General features: G+C 41.4%; 1 protein-coding gene across 1 annotated transcript in view; it reads left to right on the forward strand.

Annotated features, from left to right (window-relative positions):
* The window catches only part of sh3bgrl (SH3 domain binding glutamate-rich protein like), a 66,072-nt gene that overhangs the window by 38,295 nt on the left and 5,124 nt on the right, over nucleotides 1-22,653 (forward strand). Inside the window, exon 3 of the mRNA XM_020516412.2 lies at nucleotides 7,388-7,468. Within this exon, the coding sequence (XP_020372001.1) occupies nucleotides 7,388-7,468 (81 nt within the window). The remainder of the gene's footprint in view (nucleotides 1-7,387; nucleotides 7,469-22,653) is intronic.

The raw sequence follows: 22,653 nt of genomic DNA on the forward strand, positions 1-22,653 counted from the left end.
CCTCTGACATTTTATGACTGAAATAGCCTTGGAGGCTGAATTAAACAGCTGTTGAAATAAAAATGAAACTAATTAGTTACTGGGAGCATTGGGAGATGTAATAATATGAACATGAGTTAAAGCAGCTGAGTGGATCCAAAGTGAATAAACTTCTGGGATTTTCACCGTGAAATAAGGGCTGACGTCTTTAAAATAAACCTTTGCCTAATGTTGTGTTTTTGAAATGTAGCCACTGATTTTCAACTTTGAAGGTTACAGAGAATGTGTTGGAATTCATACGTGCAGACAGTAACTGTTTTATTTAGAGGGGAGTTCAGCTGCATAGCATGACTTTAATGTGGTTTGAAACTAATCCTGAGACTTTATGTGGATTTTGCTTTTTTGGGAGACAGGATGTTTGCAAACTCTGTGCGGGACCATCTGACAGTATTAATAGGTTTCCCTGAAAACATCAACAAATTCAGTCTTAAATTCCAAATGGTGAATGATAGACCTGAATCCAATCTTGACACACTTTTCTAAGCTTGTCATTTGCTGAGAGGCACCTACTCCTAACCTTACAGTCTGCTCTTATTTATAGAATTTAAGTGGAACCCCTGATAGTACGCACCATCTGCATACTATTAAATACAATTAACATATTCACCTTTATCTAAACAAAATGCGGTTATATACACAAGCAAAATTTAAAAATAAGTTAAACCAAAGACAGCATATCCTGTATACAGCACTATCCTTAGACACTTTTCATCTACAGCCATGAATAATTACTTCATAAGTGCATTTCTTTTGTTTAACAATCTGACATTATGACTTGCATCCATATATTTAACTTTAGACGTTTCCTTTCCCTCCAAATTGTGGCATGTCAGGTTTTATCTGGGCCATTTTTCCAGAAGATGTATTTAATAGCAAATGAATTGAGCTGTAGACTGTGTCATTGCTTATTTAATGACTCGTTTCAGCTACTTTTCATGGAATTACAACCTTCTTCTGTGATTGCAATGTGCTGTCATTGCTAAGCTTAAAACAAGTAGTTCCTTTAATGTTCCTCAATCTTGCATCAATCCTCAAAATTAGTGAATCGAGGTCATATTTTACTCAATAAGTCCCACATACCGTCAATGCACAAGTACTGCCTAATGCTGCGCAGTTAAAGGAGTCCATGGCTATTGCATTCATTGCGGGACTACATTACCTTGTGATCAGTTTGTCTGGTTTCTTCATTGTTTTCAATCTCCTGCTCAGAATTCTCATCCTCATATGATTTAGAGGACTGTATCTCACTACTTGAGGCAGAGTGATCCTTTGAGTTACACCTGAAGCCCCCATTAGCTGTTGCTAAGTCATTACTCAGACTCATTTGCCCATTATTTTGTTCTGCTGTAATAGTGAAATGCGTCAAAGTGTTCATTCTAACTGTCTTTAACCCGTCCATCATGTTGACCCCTGCATCTCATACCTGGCCTATTTCAAAGGCTGACAATCTATAAACCTTTTATTTTTATGCCTTTGGGAATTGCCTTATTTATTCCAAGGAGGCTGAAAGTAATGACTATGACCTTACAATATTTTTTTTAATACTGCAGTCACCTGATCAAACAGATCCTCCTGCTCTGAGAACTGATCATTGGTTAGAGTCAGTTACCTGTCTTTATGAGACTTCTTAGCACAATCCAGTAATTGGAATACTAGTACCAATCAATTAATTGATAACTTAATGAATCTTTCATACTAACTAATAGAGTTGGGGGTTCCTTGGAACCACTGATAATACTTCCAGGATTTCTCCCTGGACATAGCAATACAGGATATTCTGGGTTTATTGACGTTCGCACAGGTATTCCCTGGAATATCTGATGGACTCCAGTGATGCCCTGGAACAAATGATTTGACTCCAGATTCTTTGGAACAATTGACGGATTTATGGTACCCACTGGAAATTTTGACACATTCCCGTAAGCATCCATTGATCCACGGGGATTCTCTGGAATAATCTTAAGCTCCATGCATCAGTTTGATGCATTCCAGGGGTTTGCTGGAATTATTAACCTATTCCAGAGGATGCTGTCCAAATAAGAATATTGGGTTTGGCACTTCATTGTCCCTGACGGGAGAGTGGTTCTGACAAACAGCACAAGGCTGTTTCCTAAGTGTTACCATTGGAACCTCTGCTGTTTTTGATCTGTGCCAATGATCTAGGCTTGGGTATACAGGACTTAAATTCTAAGTTTTGACGATGATACAAAATTTAGATGTTGTAAAAAGTGGAGGAGATAGTAACAGACTTCAAGAAGACACTAACAGTCTGGTGAAACGGCCAGGCACGTGGCAGATAAAAGTTTATCGAGATAAGTTGCAAAGATTGTTTTCTCTTTTTTTAAAAAGTCAGATCCTGAAATGGCGGCATAAACAGGAGCAATGTATGTGAAATTAGGAAAGCTGTGCTAAGTTTCTATGAATCATTGGTTAGGCTCCAGCAAGAGTATTGTGTTTGATGCAAACGTAAATTTTAGAAAGGTGAAAAGGTTGCAGGGGGGATTAACTGGAATGTTGCTCAAGATGAGGACATTCAATAAAGCAGATACTAGAGAAACTGAGGTTGTTCTCCTTTGATCCCAAGATGTGAAGACAAGACTCAATGGAAGTTCAAAATTATGAGTGTTTTTTTTAAAGAAAAAATAGGGAGGAACTTCTTCCAGTGACAGAATATGACTGATTTTAAGAGATTCAAACTTGATACCATTTGGTGACAGCTAAACATTTGTTGGCACGAAGATGAACGTACTACAGTGTCTAGACACTAATTTCCAATTTGAAACAGATCATAAATCACCCATGAGCTTGCTGACCAGGATAGGGTCTGTTATCTTGTTCTGCTCGGTTAATTTCTGCCTGTTAATGACTGTCGGTTAATGACTGCCTGTTCACACAAGCTAAGGTACCATCTCCTTGTCTTCTCCTCCTGTTTTACTTTCAGAAGGTTTACCAGATTAGTCTCTAGAATGAGCGGATTGTCTTATGAGGAAAGCCTGGACAGACTGCACCTGTATTCTCTGGAGTTTAGATTAGTCAGAAGTGACTGAATTGAAACTTATAAGAACCTGAAGTGATTTGCCCGGGTGGATGTGGGAAGGATGTTTCCTATTGAAATTGGCAGGTACGATGTTATGGGCAACACAGAGACTTGGTTACAAGCGTATCAGGGCTGGGAACTAAATATCCAAGAGTACATGTCCTATCGAGAGGATGGGCAGATGGTCAGAAAGGGTCAGGCTGTCTTGTTAGTAAGAAATGAAATTAAATCAATAGCGGGAAGCGGTTCAGTGTTGGAAGGTGTAGGATCTGTGTGGGTAGGGTTGAGAAACTACAAAGGAAAAAGATAATGTTGGGAGATATGTGCAGTGCCTCCATCAGTAGTCAGGATGTGGGGCAGAAACTAAATCAGGAGATAGAAAAGGCATGTCAAAATGGCACTATTACAATAACCGTGGGGGACCTCAATATGCAGGTGGACTGGGAAAATAAGGTTGGTAGCAGATCCAAAGAAAAGAAACTTATGTAATATCTGCGATATGGTTTTTGCAGCAGCTTGTGGTAGAGCCAACAAGGGAGCAGGCAATTCTGGATTTGGGAATGTATAATGAGGCAGATGTCATTAGGGAGCTTAAGGTGAAGGATCCCCGGTGGGGAGGGCAGGGACCATAATATAACAGAATTCACCCTGCAGTTTGAAAATGAGAAGATTGAGTCAGGTATAATTATATTATAATTGAGTAAAGGTAACTACAAAGACATGAGAGAGGAGCTGGCTAGAGATGATTGGAAGGGGAGCCTAGCAAGGAAGACAGTGGAGCAGTAATGGCAGGGGTTTGTTAGGGTAATTGGGGAAGTATAGAAAAAAAATTATCCCAAGGAAGAAGAAACATACTTAGGGAAGGATGAGGCAACCATGGCTGACAAGGGAAGTAAGGGACAGCATAAAAGCAAAAGGAAAAACATACAACGTGGTGAAGATTATTAGAAAGCCAAAGATTAGGAAGCCTTTAAGAACCATTAGAGGACATCTACAAAAGCAATACAGTGCAGAAGATGAAATAGGAGGGTAAGCTAGCTAGTATTATAAAAGACGATTGCAAGAGTCTGTTTTAGATATCTAAAAGCTAAGAGAGAGGCAAGAGTAGACATTGGACCACTGGAAGATGAGGTTCGAGAAATAGTAAAGGGAACAAAGAGATGGTAAAGAAACTGAATAGGTATTTTGAATCAGCCTTCACTTGGAAGACACAAGCAGAACTTCAAGACAGTCAAGGGGCAGAGGTGCGTGTAGTGGCCATCACTAAGGAGAAGATGCTGAGGAAGCTGAAAGGCCTGCAGATGAGTAAATCACCCAGACCGGATGGGCTACACCCTGCAGTTCTGAAGGCATCGTGCTGTATAACTCTATGAGATAGATGAGGAGATTGTGGAGGCATTGGTAGTGATGTTTCAGGAGTCAGGGAGGGTCCCAGAGGACTGGAAAATGGTTACTGTAACACCCCTGTTTAAGAAGGGAGGGAGGCAGAAGACAGGAAACTATAGGCCAGTTAAGCTGACCTCAGTTATTGGTAAGATTTTAGATTCCATTATTTGTGGAGTGCTTGGAAATGGATGGGAAAATAGGGCTGAGTCAGTACGGCTTCATCAAGGGGAGGTCATGTCTGACAAATCTATTAGAAGTCTTTGGGAAGGTTATGAGCAAGTTAGTCAAAAGAGAGCCAATAGACGTAATCAATTTGGATTTCAAGAAGGCTTTTGACAAGGTGCCGCACAGGAGGCAACTAAATAAGATAAGAGCCCATGGGGGCAAGGCGCTGGCATGGATAGAGGATTGGCTGACTGGCAGAAAACAGACAGTGGGGATAAAGGGGTCTTTTTCCGGATGGCAGTCGGTGACTAGTGGAGTTCCTCAGGGGTCAGTGTTGGGACCACAACTATTCATGTTATACATTAATAATCTGGATGAAGGAACTGAGGGCACTATTGCTAAGTTTGCAGATTACACAAAGATAGTTGGAGGATCAGGTAGTGTGGAGGAAGCAGTGAGGTGGCAGGAGGACTTGGACAGGCTCAGAGAGTGGGCAAAGAAGTGGCAGATGGAATCCAATGTGAGAAAATGTGTGGTTAGGCACTTTGGTAGGAAGAATAGAGGGATAGACTATTTTCTAAACAGGGAAAAGCTTCAGAAATCTGAAGCACAAAGAGACTTGGGTGTTCTAGTTCAGAATTCTCTTCAGGTTAACATGCAGGTTCAGTTGGCATTTAGGAAGGCAAGTGCAACGTTCACATTAATTTTGAGAAAACTAGAATACAAGAGCAGAGATGTACTGCTGAGGCTGTATAAGGCTCTGATTAGATGGCATTTGGAATATTGTGAGCAATTTTGGGCTTTGTATCTAAGAAAGGATTTGCTGGCATTGGATGGTGTCCAGAGGAGGTTTTCAACAATGATCTTTAGGATGAAGGCCTTGTCATATGACAAGCAGTTGAATACTCTGGGTCAATATTCAATGGAGTTTAGATGAATGAGGGGTTGTCTCATTGAAACTTACAGAATAAAGAGGGGCCTGGATACAGTGGATGTGGAGATGTTTCCATTAGTAGGAGAGACTAGGACCGAAGGGCATAGCCTCAGAGTGAAGTGATGACCCTTTAGAATCGCGTTGAGGAGGAGTTTCTTCATCCAGAGGGTGGTGAATCTGTGGAACTCATTGCCGCAGATGGCTGTAGAGTCAAGTAATTGATGGTATTTGATTGGTAAGGGTATCAAAGGTTACGGGGAGAAGGGAGGAGAATGGGCTTGAGAAACATATCAGCCGTGATGGTATGACAGAGCAGTCTCGATGGACCGAATGGCCTAATTCTTCTCTTATACCTTATGGTCTGTCTTGGGACTATCTTGAACTGGGAATCATAGTTTAAAAATAAGGGGTCATGCATTTAAAATTGAGATGAGGAAAAGTTTTTCTCTCCTTCTGAGGGTTGCTTGCCTTTGGAGTTCCCTTCCTCAACAGGCAGTGGATGAAGAACCTTTCAATATTTTTCAGGCAGAAGTAGATAGATTTTTGATTACCAAGGGGGATAAAAGACTGTCAGTGGTATGCAGGAATGGACAGTTGAGGTCAAGATCAGATCAGCCATGATCTTATTGCGTAGTGGAACAGGCTCAAAGGGCCAAATGGCCTATTTTTGTTCCTTATTCGTATGTTTCAAAATCCCTCTTCATGCCCTGAAATGCTAGTCATCTGATCCAATGTGAACAATCATTTTTGTCCATACCAGCTCTGATTTGCTCACTTTTATGTCAGCAGTTCCTTATGTTATATAAAACTCTCCTGATTTTTCCTGTCCATTTCTGTACTGCATCAAGAACAACAATAGAATATCTGTTACCAATCTGTTACAGATAATAGTAAATGCTGATGCTAATTTTCAGTTATCCTTTCCTGCTTAAAGTTATTATCCCTTCTTTGTGTATCAATAAATAAACTAGAGAAAGAATTGTTAGTAACTTAGTTTATGATGAGCTTATTCAATATTTTAAGGAAAACACAACTCCTATCCCATCAGATGACATTCATTTTACATTTGTTAGTTACCCATTCTCCAATGCGACTTCCTTTGTGTGCATTCACTATGTGATTTACATTTTGTACATTCTTTTACATCTCAGAGGATAATTCGCAAACCAGTGTTCATCCAGAAGTTACTGAAAGATAAAAGAGAAAATCAGTAACCAGATTGAAAGAAGTTGTTTGCAGTGTGTTGTTCCGGCCTTGAATGCACTAGCTGAGAGGTAATAGAGTCATACAGCACAGAAACAGACACTTTGGTCCAACCTGTCCATGCCGAACATAATCCCAAACTAAACTACTCCTGCCTGTCTGCTCATGGCCCATATCCCTCCAAACCTTTCCTATTTGAGTACTTATCCAAATGTCTTTTAAATGTTGTAATTGATCCCATGTCCACCACTTCCTCAGGAAGTTCATTCCACATGGGAAACCACCCTACGTGTAAAAAATTGCCCCCATGTCTTCTTTTTAAATCTCTCTCCTCTCACCTTAAAAATGTGCCCCCTAGTCTTGAAATACCCAATCCCAGAGAAAAGGCAGCTACCATTAACCTTATCTATAGAGCCATAGAGTTGGTGAGAAAAAGTTGAGCAGGAACTTTCAAAGTGGGAATTGTATGAATATTTGAAGGGAAATACTTGTGGGACTAAGCGAAAGAACGTGGGACTGGAACAATGTAGACAGCTCTCTCTAAGAGCTAGCACAGGTACAGTGGGCGTAATGGCCTCCATGTGTATTGTGTCATTCTATAATTCTATCTTCTTTCTTTATAGAACTTTGAAGCATTTTTCGATGCCAGAGAGAACAATGCTGTCTATGCATTTCTAGGCCTGATGGCGCCACCTGGATCAAAGGTTAGAATTAAAATAAACCAAGACTTTTCATTAATCCTGTCTGGACAAATGAATGAACCAGACATTTTTATGAATGTGGAGAATTGTGCTTGGGCTCCACAATGTAGTAATTACATCCGTGATGTTTTTGTGCAAGCATTTTTCCTCTCAAATAATTTTTGCTGAAACGTTAACCGAGCGTATTAGAAAGAGAAATTTCAGGTTAATCTATCTGTACGAAAATGAACCTAACCAGTATTAATAACAATACATCTAGTCCTGAGATTTGGAACGCACCCCCACATAGATTTATTGTCCCTGGATGTTTAACCACTACCGTCACTGAACTCTCCAAAATCAGCATTCTGAGGTCATCATTAACCACAAACTGAACTGCACTAGTCGTATGAATACTGTAGCTACAAGAGCAGGTCAGAGGCTAGGAATCCTGCAGCAAATGACTCACTTCCGGACACCCCAAAATACAAATCAGAACTATACTGTACGGTCTCTTAAATGAATGCAGCTCCAACAGCATTCAAGAAACTCAACAATATGCATGACTAAGCAGCACACTGATTAGCACCCTATCATCACTTTTTAAATATTCACTCCCTCCATCACTGATGTACAGCAACAGCAGTATGTACCATCTACAAGATGCACTGCATAAACTCACTAAGACTGCTTTGACAGTACCTTCCAAACCCTAGATTTCTACCATCTGCGAGGACAGGGGCAGCAGATGGCTGAAAATTGCACCATCTGCAAGTTACCCTCCAAATCTCACACCATCCCAATTTAGTGAAACCATATTACTGTCATTGGGTAAAAATCTTCGAACTCCCTCCATAATGGCACTATGGGTGTTCGTCAGAAGGACTGCAGCGGTTCAAGGAAGCAGCTCTCCAGTACCTTCTCAAGGGCAACTAGTGACAGCAACAACCACATCACAAGATCAAATGAGAAAACACTCTAAGTTCCTTGCAGATGTGAACAGGCAGCACAGTGGCTCAGAGGTTAGCACTGCTGCCTCACAGTGCCAGGGACCCAGGTTTGATTCCAGCCTCAGGTGACTGTCCATGTGGAGTTTGCACATTCTCTCCCTGCCTGCATGGGTTTCCTCCGGGTGCTCCAGTTTCACCCCACAACCTGAAGATGAGCAGGTTAGGTGGATTGGCTGTGCTAAATTGCCCCATAGTGTCCAGATTGGGTGGATTAGCCATGGGAAATGCAGCATTACAGGTATGGGGTAGGGGTTAAGTATGGATGGAATGCTGTTCAGGTGGTCAATGTGGACTTGATGGGCCAAATGGCCTGCTTCCAGACTGTAGGGATTCTGTGATTAAAGGCATACAAGCATGTATAGTTCACTGCTGTGCAGCATGTGTAAACACTGAAATCAAAGGCACCTCTTTACCATTACATAGTGTTGAAAGATGTGTCTTTTTTTTTCAGTGGGCTTCACAAACTAATTGACGTGATTGGGCTAAAATGACATTAACCAAAGCTAGCACATGCTGTGCTTTTCCAAATGTCCCAGCTCTGCGATGATACTGGTGGTGATAATCCACTTCAGATGAGTCAAGCTTTCCAAAGAAGTAATAGAGGGGATTTTTCAATAATGACACTGAGCATTAATATGCTGATACCTGAAGTGTAATGCCATGGCTTATTTATTCTGTACTGTTGTCCAAATTTGTGTATTCTGCAACTCATGATGCAAATGCACTAACAAATTATGGGCCATGGCTTCTGCAATCCTCTTATAAGAGTGTTTTGATTTATGACCTTTTTATCGCCCTCATTTGTTAAAAAGGTTGTCTATTCCGCCTCAACATTGAAGGTATGTATTTACATTTGACATGGTGGGCTCACATAAAATTAGTACATACCAGAAGGAGGCTATTTGGCTCAGTGTCACCTTGGTGGTTCCAGCTATTCAATCAGTCCCGTTCTTGCTCTCTGTCTCCATAGGTCTGCAAATGTTTCCTTTTCACGTATTTACTCAATTATCTTTTGAGTTTCTTCGGTGAATCCTTTTTTAGGCAGTGCGTTCCAGTCTGTAGTAAGTGTGTGGTTGAACACAGGGTTGGATCTTGCGGTGATTTTTACTGTTGAACAGTTGGTGGCAGTGACGGCTTCAGTCTGTACAGGTATAATTGTCATTTCACTGAAGTATGTAAGGGCCACTAATTGCTTGGGAACCTACCTTTCAGCTTTGTAGGAAAAGGGGTCAGAGTTGAAAAGGTGGGGTGAGCAGGAGGCTGAGATATTTTTCAACCAAAAATTAATATTTACTTCATTGTAAAATCCAGACTGCTGGTTAAACCCACAAAGTATCCACAATAAGGACTGCTTGCAAACTATGAAAATTGGTCACGTCGATAAGCATGTCTACAGTTTATATGTCATTGAAACTTGTTTGAAGGTATGACTTGAGCCCTCGATGTGGTTTCTCACACAGATCAGCTGAAATTGGTCACATCAACAATTGCTTGCCAATGTGTGTATATAACACCTTCAGGATAGTTAAACGGATCCATATCACTTCTCAGGAGCTTTGACACCGAGCCATAGAAAGATATATAAGTACAGCTAAAAGCTTGGATAGAGAGTTACCATAGTGCTGTGCCTATCAGTCACCTGAAGATACACACACACACACACACACACACACACACACACACACACACACACACACACACACACACACACACACACACACACACACACAGCTTTAATAGCCTAATGAGTTGATGTATGGGAATGCGTAGCCAGAGGGACCATATTGCAAGGGAGATTAATAGACATTTAAGACACATTCATTCAAAGGAGAACGCACATGATGGTTCATAAACAGAAATGAGTCCCTCTGTGAAAAGAATGAAGTATAAAGCTGGTTACAAACAAGAAGTTATAATGCTTCCAAACCCATCAAATAATGAGACTGCAGTGCAAAAATTTGATGTAAGTGAAAACCTGTTACAGAAATGGAAGAAGGAATCTGCCCTGAAGATAATGTTATGGAGAGAGTTCTTCAACTGAAAATGACAAATCTGATCCCGTGTAGAATCCTCATGATGATCCAGAGGCTCAGGTTGAATTGGATGAACTTTTTGCAGGGTATTCCAAAACTTATGAATCTGAAAACATTATGGCTAGAACCTTACAGGAGCCTGAATGACATTGGGCTATGGCAAGAGATGTTGCTGAACCACATGAAGACTCCATTGAGACCTATCTTGACGTTGGGAGCAACTCGCTGCATCTTTTAACTAAATCCCGTGTGTCGAGGTGAGATTCTCGCGAGGGAGTAGTGAATTGCTGGTATGGGGAAATGTTGCTTGTTAACTACACATCGCTCCTCATTAAGATGCAGCCACAAGCAAACTAGAGACCAAGAATTCTTGACGTGGTTACAAGGATATCAGAGCAGATACCTGGCAGATGCAGCTTGCCACCAGCTCCAAACGTTTTCCACAGGGCCCCCAGGCACTGACCTCTCAGGGCATGCTGCAGTCGACCCTGGGCACGAGCACTCCAAATCCACGAACATTGGCATCTGACATGTGCCAGTGTCTAAAGATCCCTCATGAAACATCTCGGATGCACTTACAGTGTGTTTCTTCACTTCAGTGCTGCACCAACAACTCTCACTATAGTGCTGCAGCAGGAAAATGTACACTCAGGGACACCTACCCAGCTCATGGACCGGCCCAGGCTCCATCTCCAGACTGTTTACTTACTCTCTTAGTGTTCACCCACTTTGAGTGCATAGACGTAATCACAGCATCTCTGCCTTGCCTTACCTTTTTGCACTTTGCTGCTCAACCTCAGAGAGCAGACTCTCAGTATTGTTGTGTTGCCTTGCTGTAAGCACAGATACAAAACCAGGAAGTTGCTTGTCAGCTGTCTTCAGTCAAGTTAAGGGGATAGCCTTTGTTTAGGGGTCCCAGCACACAGTAAGTCATGGGCAACCTCCAACATTAGCTCAGGGGCTTGGGCACGGTCGGAACACCCATTGGGGCAGTTACAGTCAGTTTCTCTCCTCATAAGAGTGTCACAAAGCCCACTATCCATCGTGACTCTTTATCTGCTCTACCTCCCTGGAATGAGGGGCAGGTATGAAGGGAGATGCAAGTGGATTGCACAGCTATTAATTTTGATGCACATGAGGAGGTGTCCTGAGTGAGTGAGCAGGCAGTACAGAGGGCAGGAAGGGCTAGTGGTGGCAGGGATTGGGGTAGCTGAGGGCAAGTGGGGAAGGTACTGCAGGCAGTAATGTGAGTGGCAGAGTGTTAGGGCTGCCCATGGCTGAAGTAGCATAAAGTGGCTAAAAGTGGTTTCTAGTTGACATAAAATGGTTGAGGAAGATTTTTGACTGTGAGCAGCCACTGCATCAGTTTCTGTGTAACAGAGCCCATTGTATACATTCCATAAAACCCTTTGTGTGTAATCTTTATCCAGTTACCTTGGATTTACTCCCTCTATAAAGGCGTCTAACTTATAGTTTGACCTGAAAGAACATTGAGCGTGAGCCTTAGTGACAGGTGGATACAGTAGCACAGAGTAAGTGTGAGGAAACTAGTGGCACCGAGTGGAGAAGGTCATTGAACCTTTTCCTACTTTCTGGGCATTCCACCAGATGACTAAGACTGCAGTAGCCCTGGGGCCATGGTCTGCTGACATCACCTCCTCTGCTGGGTCCTGAGGCAAGAGGATGTTCTTCACCTGCGCCAATCTACCCACCAGGACTTCCAGGAGCCTGCCCACAAAGCGGGGCACCAGTTTTCCCTTCTCTGCGATAGCCAGAGCAAATGTCAGGAACCGTGCAGGGCAGCACCAGATTGACAGTACTTGTTCAGGTGCACCATTGGATTTTAAAGATGGCGTCAGCGGCAGGGATGCTGGTGAATTCTGGGATATCCTGGCAGTGGTGAGTTGATCTATGCATGTAGAGTGGCAGACTGAGGCTAGTATCAGGCCAGCAGTGTGCCATAGGGATGGAATAGGTAGTTAATGATGCATGTTTGGTAAGCTTTGGCGAGAAAACTTGTTAGGCCTCACAGCAAGCAATCCTCCTTTGTAACCCGATGGAATTTGGTTTAAAAATTAAGATCATCACTATGATTGTCTCAAACTATTCTTGTAGAATTATTTCATGAAATAAAATGCGACATATTGGTTTAATTTGGTGTTAAGTCTGTTTTTCACATTGCAAAATGTTGACCGCCTATATCAATATCTGCTATTTGACCTTTAAACGAGGCATATAAATTGAACCTTTTATGAGGCTTCAAAGGTAAATGTTTAGACTCTAATCTATGGTAGGGTTTAAGGAGCACATCAAAGGGGTAGAGAGAGGTGTTTCTCCCCTGTAAAATTCCCGTCCAAATTACATACCATCCTGACTTGGAACTGTTCGTAGATTTTTCACTGTCACTGAGTCAGAATCCTGGAATTTCTTTCTGAATGGTACTGTGTGTACCTACATCAAATGGACTGTAATAGATCTGGAAAGCAGCTCACCCCCACCTCCTCAAGAATAGTTAGGGATAGGCAATAAATTGTGGCCTAGCCAGTGCGACTCAAGTCCCAGGCAGGATTACAGCAAATAGGCAGAGATTGGTTCTAAGTTAAAATGCTCAGAGAGCCAGTGCAGACACAGTGGGCTGCCTGGCATCCCACTGCATCACAACAAATCTGTGATTTTTTGAATAAAAATAGTCGGGAGACAGACTGGTTGAAGGAGTGAATTGCACAGCTTTGGGCCTTGGCAACAAAAAGGTACTGGCACCAATGATGGAGTGAAATGAATCAGAAAAGGACACAAGACCAGAATTGGAGGACAGGAGGGATCTTAGAAGGTTGGAGGAATTTAGAAATAGGAAGCAGTGAGGCCATGTTGGGTATTGACATCCTGTTGTATTTTTCTCAGTCTCATTCCATTCCTCTAGTTTTGGGTGTCGATGGATTAAATAGTTTACAAGAAGTTTATGTGACCTAACCTGTGAAGTAAATCTGCAACATAATCCCTCTGTGTCTCAATGCAAACATCCACTAACAGGTTAACAGTTTTGCAAATACAGATTTCACACTGCCAAATTGAAGCTAGTGTCCAGGTACTGTACTGGTACTTTACCATCAGCAACACTGTCACACGATAAATGTCAACCCTATGTTTAATTTTCATGAGGACAGTTGAAATAATGGATTCTTTTTTGAAGTATGAAGGGCACTAGGCCACAATGGGATATTGCTGTGGAAGCAGACAGCTAGTGACTTAGAATTGCTGGGTGTTGTCATTTTAAAACTCAGACAGACTTCAGCTGAGAAATGATTTTGTATTTTGAGAAGCTTGATTCTAGTTGGTTAATTGAGGATACTTTTAATAAGGTCAAAGATGTTTCTGTGAATACACTGAATAAATATTAGTCCTGATGACCGGGAGAATGAATAATCTTGTTATCTTTCTCATTCGTTGAGTGAGGGAAGTAATTATAGTACGAGGTCAGTGTTAACAATGCAGGCAACCATATCGGCTGAAACGGTGTGGATAGTTGTGATGTCACTGGGAATGGATCTGTCAAGGCGAGAGTTTAATATAAGGGCCATGGTATTACTTGACCACAATATTCACTTGAGCTGGTCCTCGTGGTGCACTTGTGGTCCACCATAGGCAATGTCACAGTGATACAAAGTCAGGAGGGAGTTGTGCTGGGAGTGCTTGACATTGGATCCAGACCCTGTGAAATGTCAGAACGCCAGGTCAAACGCAGGCAGGGAAACCTGCTGATTACCACCCATTGCAACCCTACTTTGCTGGCACTCTACTCATTTGGCACACTACTCCCTCCAAAGCTATCATCCTTCTTACTTGGCAGCCAATCCACTTGGCACCCTACTTAGCTGGCACCACCTTCCCCCATGCCCACTGTCACCCTGCCCTTCCAGCACCCTATCATTCCACTGTGTGTAATTGCTTGACAGCAGGTGTCACAGTGGCTGACATTGACCTTTCAGAATATGGCAGCTGACAGCTGTGAAAAGGGACCACAGTTTGCCTTGCTCTGACAGTTCAGTGCTATGAGAGAGCTGTCAGAACGCAAGTATGCCTCCTCATTTCTGAGGGAGCCCAGCGCGGAATCTCCTTTCCAGAAATGCAGAGCCTCCCTCCTTTTTGTCAAAAACAAAAGGGAAGGGGCAGGGTGTCAATCTTTGTGAGAGCACACCCGCTTAAAAGCTCTAGCCCAATAATAATTCTCCTGGTGACTGAAAGAGCAGCGCAGTTCAGAGATGGGAGCTTGCAGCTTTCTTTGTGCCAGAATGACAAATGCCTTCATTAGGTGGTGGGTGGCGGTGGGATGAGTGGGGCTGCCCCTCTCATTGGCCACAGAGTGTCCCACCTGTAAGGTTCACCCTCCCACCCCCTCCCAATCCCATAGAGAGGCCATCAGACTTAAATTTCCCACCTATGTTTCAATTGACCTAAAGCCTTCAATTCACCCACCACCTACCTCACTGTTTCCGTCATAGTTCACTCACTGTTGGCACCAAGTCAACATCAGTCAATGTTTTGTATCATGGGTCGGTCCAATATTTAAATGTGGTACCAGAAAGCTGAGTGGCATCAACTCTGATGGCTGGGTCTAGCGAGACTCCAGTGACGTCCCCGTGTCTCACAAAACCCAAAGCGTTAGCATGCTGGTGCGGCATGGATTTAAGAAAGCAAGTGGCATTTTGACCTTTTATTGCGAGGAGGTTGACGTTTAGAAACGGGGAAGTTTTGTTACAACTGTGCAGGGTGTTGGTGAGGCTCAGTATGGAATACTGTATACAGTTTTGGTCCCTGTATTTAAAGAGAAAAGGTATACCCTGATAATGGAGGTTATGCAAAAAATAATCACGAGGCTGACTCCTGGGATGAAGGCATTAGCTCATTATCATGCCTACTTAATGTAATTGGTTGGGCCAATTATTAAACTCATTCAGGGATGTCTGGGTTAAAATGTCACCACCACATCACTGTAGGACTTCTCCTGTTTTCCTTCAGTACTGGATTACCTCCCGATTACCAGCAGCCACCAATAACTTAAAGTCCGGCTTCTCGTGTTTGATTAAAATGATACAACAGAAATATCAGAACAATGTGTAATAGCACAACAGTTTCACTTGATTCGTTAACTATGACCCTGAAATTGCATTACATGTTACATTGAATATGATACCATTATTATAGTTAAAATGGCTTAACCCACGCTTAATTTATATTTGATACAGATTAAATATGCGCATAAAATATATTCACATTTATATTTTTATATTAATAATGTAGTACAGTTTGTATAGGGACTACCTGAAAATGTAGAGAGTTCACAATCCTGTGCTGAGCTCTCCCAGTGAGACGCCCATCTGGGTTCCTGTAGTCGATATTTTCTTGCTTCTACAACAACTGCTGGTATCTAATAGAGGATTATTATTAAAAACTTGGATGCACGCATGGCAAGACTTAAATATTAAACCCTCTCATTATAAAACTGGTAACTGCTTTTTCTAAGACAGCAAATTAATTTTAAAAATAAATGAAGCTTTTGTAGCCTTTGCATACTTTCAGAAGTATGTCTTTTTTTCCCCTCAATTCTCACAACCTTTATTAATCAATGATCCCTTCATGATGGCATTGGCATTTCAATCTTACTCTGGTATGTGTAGATCCTTTAACCAATACCTCCTAAGCTACTGATGCTTGCACTCTTCACCTGCTGTACAACTTCTTAACCTTTATAAGGATCATGTTGTAAATAGCACAGCCTCATGTTTACTCCCAACAAATCGGTAGGATGGAACTTGCCTCTTCATTGGAAAACTGAGGTAGCAGACCTCCTGGCAAGTGCTGTACTGAATGTTACATGGATGAGTGTCTTAGATATCTTGTCAATATAGATTAGAGCTCCCTAAGCCTTTTGCTACTGGGGCCCCGTTACAAGGTGTGAAAAATGCTATTGCTTCAAAGTGGGACAGGTTAGGGATGGGGAGGGGGCTGGAGTGGTGGTGTGGGATCCCTGTGAAGTTGAGGGGGGAGGAGTGGGAGCAAAGTGTTTGATCTTCACAGATTTTTGAAAGCCGATTTTTTTTTTTTTTACTGGCGTTTCTTTTTGGAGCCGAAATTGGATCTCAGACGTAATGCCATGTTCACCATTTATTTAAAAACAAAATCCCAGAAAGATTGACAGGTCCCTCACAGCTTTGTGACCCCAGGATCCCATGTGGGATCACAATCCACTGTTGGGAAAGCCTTGATTTAGAATCCTAAAGAATTAACGCACCTTATCAATTAATTTCACATGGTACCTGTAATGATTATAATGAGATCAACTGGGTATCCCGCACAGACTATGAGCTCCCTGATTGGGGCTGTTAGTTTGGTCCAATCAGGGAGCCCTGGCTGACAGATATAACCAGGAGTGTCAGCCATCCTGTTCACTCCGAGAGCTGGCTCTGAGGGAGCTGGATCAGTGTCAAGGACTCTCCACGTGTCAATAAAGGATTACTTGGCAATGGGGCACCGGCCTCTGTGGACTTATTCCAGTGTGTTTCTGAATTGAATCTTTCCTTGTCCCTTCTCCAGAATTGCCTGAAAATTTACTTCAAATCTACCTAATATTTACATATCTGTGTGAACCCAACCAGTGAAACAACATTTAGGGGTACAGCATGTTAATGCTACATAAATGCAGCTATTAAACAAAACCTGGCCTGATCTCTTGGGCTTTGGAGTTTGCAAAACTTTTCAGAGGATCGTTAGCTACACATCATCTACATAACTGGTACCACCTACTTGTTCTATGATGCTGTATTGGATCAAGAGTGCATATTTGCTTACTTACATCAAATTTAGATGTTAACAGCAGAGCTGCAATGCTATTGAGTAGGGCAGGCTCTCCACTGGTTTCACACATTCATACAAATGATCACACTGATCCTGTCTGCCAATTGCAAGTGTTAGTTAGCCAAGAGCAATGGTCAAAAACGATAAAAGGTTCGACAGTTCTGTGAAGTGCTGGGAGAAATTGGATTAAATTTATAGTAGAATGAAAAAATCCTTTAGGCTATCCAGCTTGTGTCTCAGAGTTTGTATATGAAACAGCCAGCTGGTATGTTTTAAGAAATTTAGGTCAGTACAGGGAGAGGCCGTTCATTTTTATGTAACGCTACATGCTAATGAATTATTACTGCTCCATCACCAAAGCCATTTCCAGTCGCATAAGGAAAATTTCTAAAGATTTGTTTCTGGTGTTTTTGTTGCAAAAGACGAAATTTATTTCCCCTCACTAACTGCCCTTGAGAAGGCATTGGTGAGGTACCGTGCCAAACTCTTACTCTTTTGTGGTGTCAGTACTCCTATTGGTAGGGAGAGAGTTTCGGGATTTTGATCCAGTGACAGTGAAGGAATATTTCCAATGTTAATAATATTTCCAAGATGTTCAACATACAGTCAAAATTAACAGGATATGCCAATTGGACAGTTGTAGCTTAAAATCTGACAAACCATTTCTGATACAATCACAGATTCAGTTACAGTTTAATAATAGCACTCTGCTATCTGCCCCAGTTTGGACTTTCATACTCATTCTAATGTTGCTTTGCATTAGAGTTCCCTGAACCCTTGGGGAAGAATTGTAACCTTTAGTGATAGATCCAAGTATCTTTGTTGTAGCAGGCTAGTTAACCAACTTCAGCAATATGTCCCTTTTCCAAATCATTTAATAACTGGATCTCCCTCATTGGATAACTCGAGTCCACAGTTTGTGGGAATCTCTTCTGTTAACATTGAAGGAAAACAAAATCTGTATTTACCTAAAATCTTTTACAGTTAATGAAATACTTTAGAATGTAGTCACTGGTATGGTATACAAAATGCTTTGCACACAGCTCCCATAACAGCGATGTGTTAATGATAAAATAATCTGTTTTAATGATATAGTTTGAGGAATATGATTTGGCTAGAGCATGGAGTGCTCTCCTACCCTTCTTTGAAATAGCAGTATGGTATCTTTTTTGTCCATTTGAGAGGGCAGACGGGGTAGTCGTTCAATGTCTCAACTGAAAGATGATACGTCTGGCCGTGCAGCTGTTCCTTAGTATCCCACTGAGGTACCAGCCTAGACTCTATGTTCAAGTCTCCTGAGCAATGCTTCAATCTACAGTCTCGGGTGAAATTGCTGTCACTGAATGAAGGCTGACACAATAGTATTTTAGTTAAGAACATAGAAACATAGCAGAAAGGAACAGTAATAGGCTATTTGACACTTTGAGACTGCACTATCATCCAATATGGCTGGTCATCAATACCTTCCCGTACCATTGTCACATCCCTTGATTCTGTAAGTCTCCACAATCTACAAGTTCACTGACTTCAATAATACCCGATGGCTGAGCTACCGCACCTTTTTGTTATAGAAAGTTCCTAAGGTTCTTAACATTTTTTCATGTGAACAAATTTCTCCTTATTTTAGTCTTAAATGCCTGTTCCCATATGGTGACACTGTGAGTTCCTAAGCTACACAGTGTTGTAATCTTCAGTCTTCATAGAATAATCTAACCATTCCAGGAATCAGTTAGACAAGCAAAACCTCATTGAAGTCCACCTCTGGGAATTACACCCCTCCATAAGTAAGGAGACCAAAACTGTACACAGAACTCCAGATGCGATCTCACCAAGGTCTTATACAATTGCAGTAAGATTTCCTCAAGCTTTTGTCATCTAACTCTTTGTAATAAGGTCTAGCATACTATTTTCTTTCCTAATCACTTGCCTTACCTTACCTTAACTTGCTGTGATTCCTGTACAAGGGCATCCTACGTTTTTTGATCAATAAACATACTTTTGGTTTGTCACTTCTACAGTAAAATAATTCTGCTTTTCCCTTTTTCTCAAGAAAGTGGATAATTTCAATTTTTCCACATTAAATCCCATCTGACACAGGTTTGCTGACTTGCCTAGTATGTCTAAATCATTCATAATCTCTTAGCACACTCGTCACAGTTTACTTTCCCACCTAGTATTGTTACCAAACTTTGATAACACACTCATTTAACTTGTCTAAATCATTGATGTAAATGGCAGCTATCTGAGGTCAGCATACTGAACCTTTCAGCACCCCACTCATTACAATCCGACAATCTAAAAATGGCCCATTCACTCCTATTCTTTCTGTTTTCTTACAGAATATCAATTCAAACTACAAAGGCAGATTATGACAAATAGCTGCAAAGACTGAACTTTTTATTAACTCAGCTGTTTAAAAGAAGGCGAGGTGATTCACATTCTTATTCATGAGTTTCTTCTTTGCATTATTGAAAGAGTTCATCCATTCAGTTTGCTTTAAGTTCTCCACCGATTGACGTTGAAACTACTTGAAATTCTCCCAGGGTCTGTGCCAAAACAGCTCAGTCAAGGTTAATCTAGCGCAGCAAAACAGTTATCATTGGAACAGAAGTGTGTTTTATTGGGGAATAGTTTCCAGTCTTTACTAGCCAATGTAATTTATTATGAATATCATATAAATCACTGAAATGCTTTTTCTCTATTATTATAACTGTAGCAGTGATGAACACAAAGCACATTTGCACATATTACATATTCATAAATACTATGTAATATTTTCTGTCATTCCCAATTGACAGTGGAGGCAAAGGGTGGGGTGGAGGGGTGTAGAGAAGAAAGTGAAGTTGAGGCCACGTTGAGATCAGCCATTGTCTTATCGAAAGCCAGAGCAGGCTAAGTGGCCTATTCCTTCTCCTCATTCACATGTTTGAGATTGATTGATTGAATGTAAAATGTGAAAGCTCATAAAAGTTGCTTATGGTGTAGGAGCTTAACAACACCAAAAGGAGTAAACATTCAAAATCATTTGTACAGCATGTTTGGGCACTGATATAGTGTGCTAAAGAATGACAGGACATGTCTTCTCTCTATCATGGTCACCGATGACTGCATTCAAACTTTATGATATCTGATAATAGTGGCACACAGAGTCTGGCTGTTTCTATAGCAGATTTGAAAATCTCTACAGCCAGTGTGCTGAGGTCACATAGCATCCCACATCATCTGAGGACATCCCACGGAGTTTCAAAACAACGAACTGCTTTGGAATTGTAGTCACCGTTGTATTAGAGAGTGAGTGCTCTCTCACAGCAGAGAGAGAGACAGTTAATACTCTTACACTCTCAATTATCACATCCCAACAATTGATGCCCAGTGTGAGGAGAATAAAGACAATGATGAATGCCTCCACTTGAGTTGAACAATTTTTTTTTTTCTGTAGGAGGTACTGGGAACAGTGCACAGTGTGAGGCAACAAACTTCTTTCCAAACTCTTCCTTGGAAATGCTTACAAGTGTAGGGTACAGTATATAATATGCATTTTCAAATTAATGAAAATGTATAGTGTAGAAGGGACATGATAGGATTACAAAGTGTGTTTTGTTCTGACACCTTGCCCTCTTTTTCTCAAAAGTACATCATAAGCAAATAATATGGTTGTAGATCACAATGGAATCACTAGTGTTTTATATAAGGCATCACATTGGTACAATTGGGAGTAACAGGCATTATTTGAATGGAGAAGGATTGTAGGCTTCTACCTTGAGTTTCTAGTTTATTTGTCAGGTTCAGCTTGAGATGTAAAGCTGATTGATTTATTCTTCTGGGCAATGGTCATGTTGACCTGTTTCCCCATTTAAGAAATTGGAAGGGGTGATTTTAACTGATGTTGGAGAATGAGAGGGAGAAAAGAGGAGGAACCCACGGGGAGACCCAGCACATTTTGCTGGCCCAACCTGCATACACAAAGTGGCCACCTTGCTGCAGTTTGCCACTTTTGGGAAGGCAGGAAATCCTGGGGATATATCAGCAGAGGCCTCAATCTCATGGGCCCAGGAATAATCTGCTCATATGTCGCCATCAGGAAAACTGTATATTTCCTATGTCCTTCTGTGAACTGCCCACAGTGCACCTTTCTCATAATAGCTGCTCAACACCTGTTACAAATGGGATTTGCCACATCCATTTGTATCTTGAATTTGAAACTGGAGTATGTGGTGTTTCATAATGCCATAGCAGCATGACTTGTCGAATCCAACCAGACTTCAACTTGGTTCTGATGGCAACAAAGGCCCTCGACAAAGATGACCAGGATCTGGGATAGGAGTGAGAGTGGGATACTAAGTCTAGTGCCCCAATTTTTGGGGCCATTCCCCTTGGTGCACTGAATCAAAATCAGTTCTAGCCTTAATAGAATGGAACAAGTTAAACTTGCTCGCATCGTTGTCATAAAAATCGATTCAGTAAAGATCTGTTCTATTTGCTATAATATCACCAGCCATGGTAGTGTACTTACATAGCTTGACTGTCAAGTTAGAAGAATACATCAACCACATTTCCATTTGCTTTTTATTTTGTCTTAAAAGGCTTTGATTCTGGGTTTGTGAAATTGTGAGTTACAATTTATAATGGACAGATTTTACATTGGGTATTTTTCCGTTACAGCTTTCCTCCCTTGGGCCTAAGTATCCTGCCATTGACTGTGCACTTCCAATCGAGGTTGATCTTAGATGACAGTTTTAACTAGAGTACCCAATTATTATGGAGTGACCTTTCCTCATTAGTGGCACTGAAATGATATGTATAGTGACCCAGATTTAAAAAGTGTTATTTTCAGGATTATTCATATGTGGAGTTAGTCACAACAGTCCTTCTATGCAATAGGCATTAAACATTATGAAAGGGAAAAATAATCAGCTGCAATATTCACAAGACAGATTAAGAACTCTACATGATTGTGCGGTGATATGCTGAAACAGTGTTTTGAATTGGTTAATAAGGTAGTTAGTTTCTACGAGAGAGAGGGTGTGTGTGTGTGTGTGTGAGGGAGAGGGAGAGAATGAATGTGTTTGTGTGTGTGTGTGTGTATGTGCATGTGTGGGAGAGTGTGTGTGTGTGTGTATGTGTGTGTGCATGCTTTGCTTTGGATTTCAATGGAAATCATTTGGATTTTGAAATAAATTGCAAGCCAGCCACCCATTTATTTTGCAGAGATAGTAGGAACTGCAGATGCTGGAAAATCCGAGACAACAAGGTGCAGGGCTGAATGAACACAGCAGGCCAAGCAGCATCATAGGAGCAGAGAGGCTGACGTTTC

The sequence above is a fragment of the Rhincodon typus genome, chromosome 14 (genome assembly GCF_021869965.1).
Source record: "Rhincodon typus isolate 14 chromosome 14, sRhiTyp1.1, whole genome shotgun sequence".
NCBI lineage: Eukaryota > Metazoa > Chordata > Chondrichthyes > Orectolobiformes > Rhincodontidae > Rhincodon > Rhincodon typus.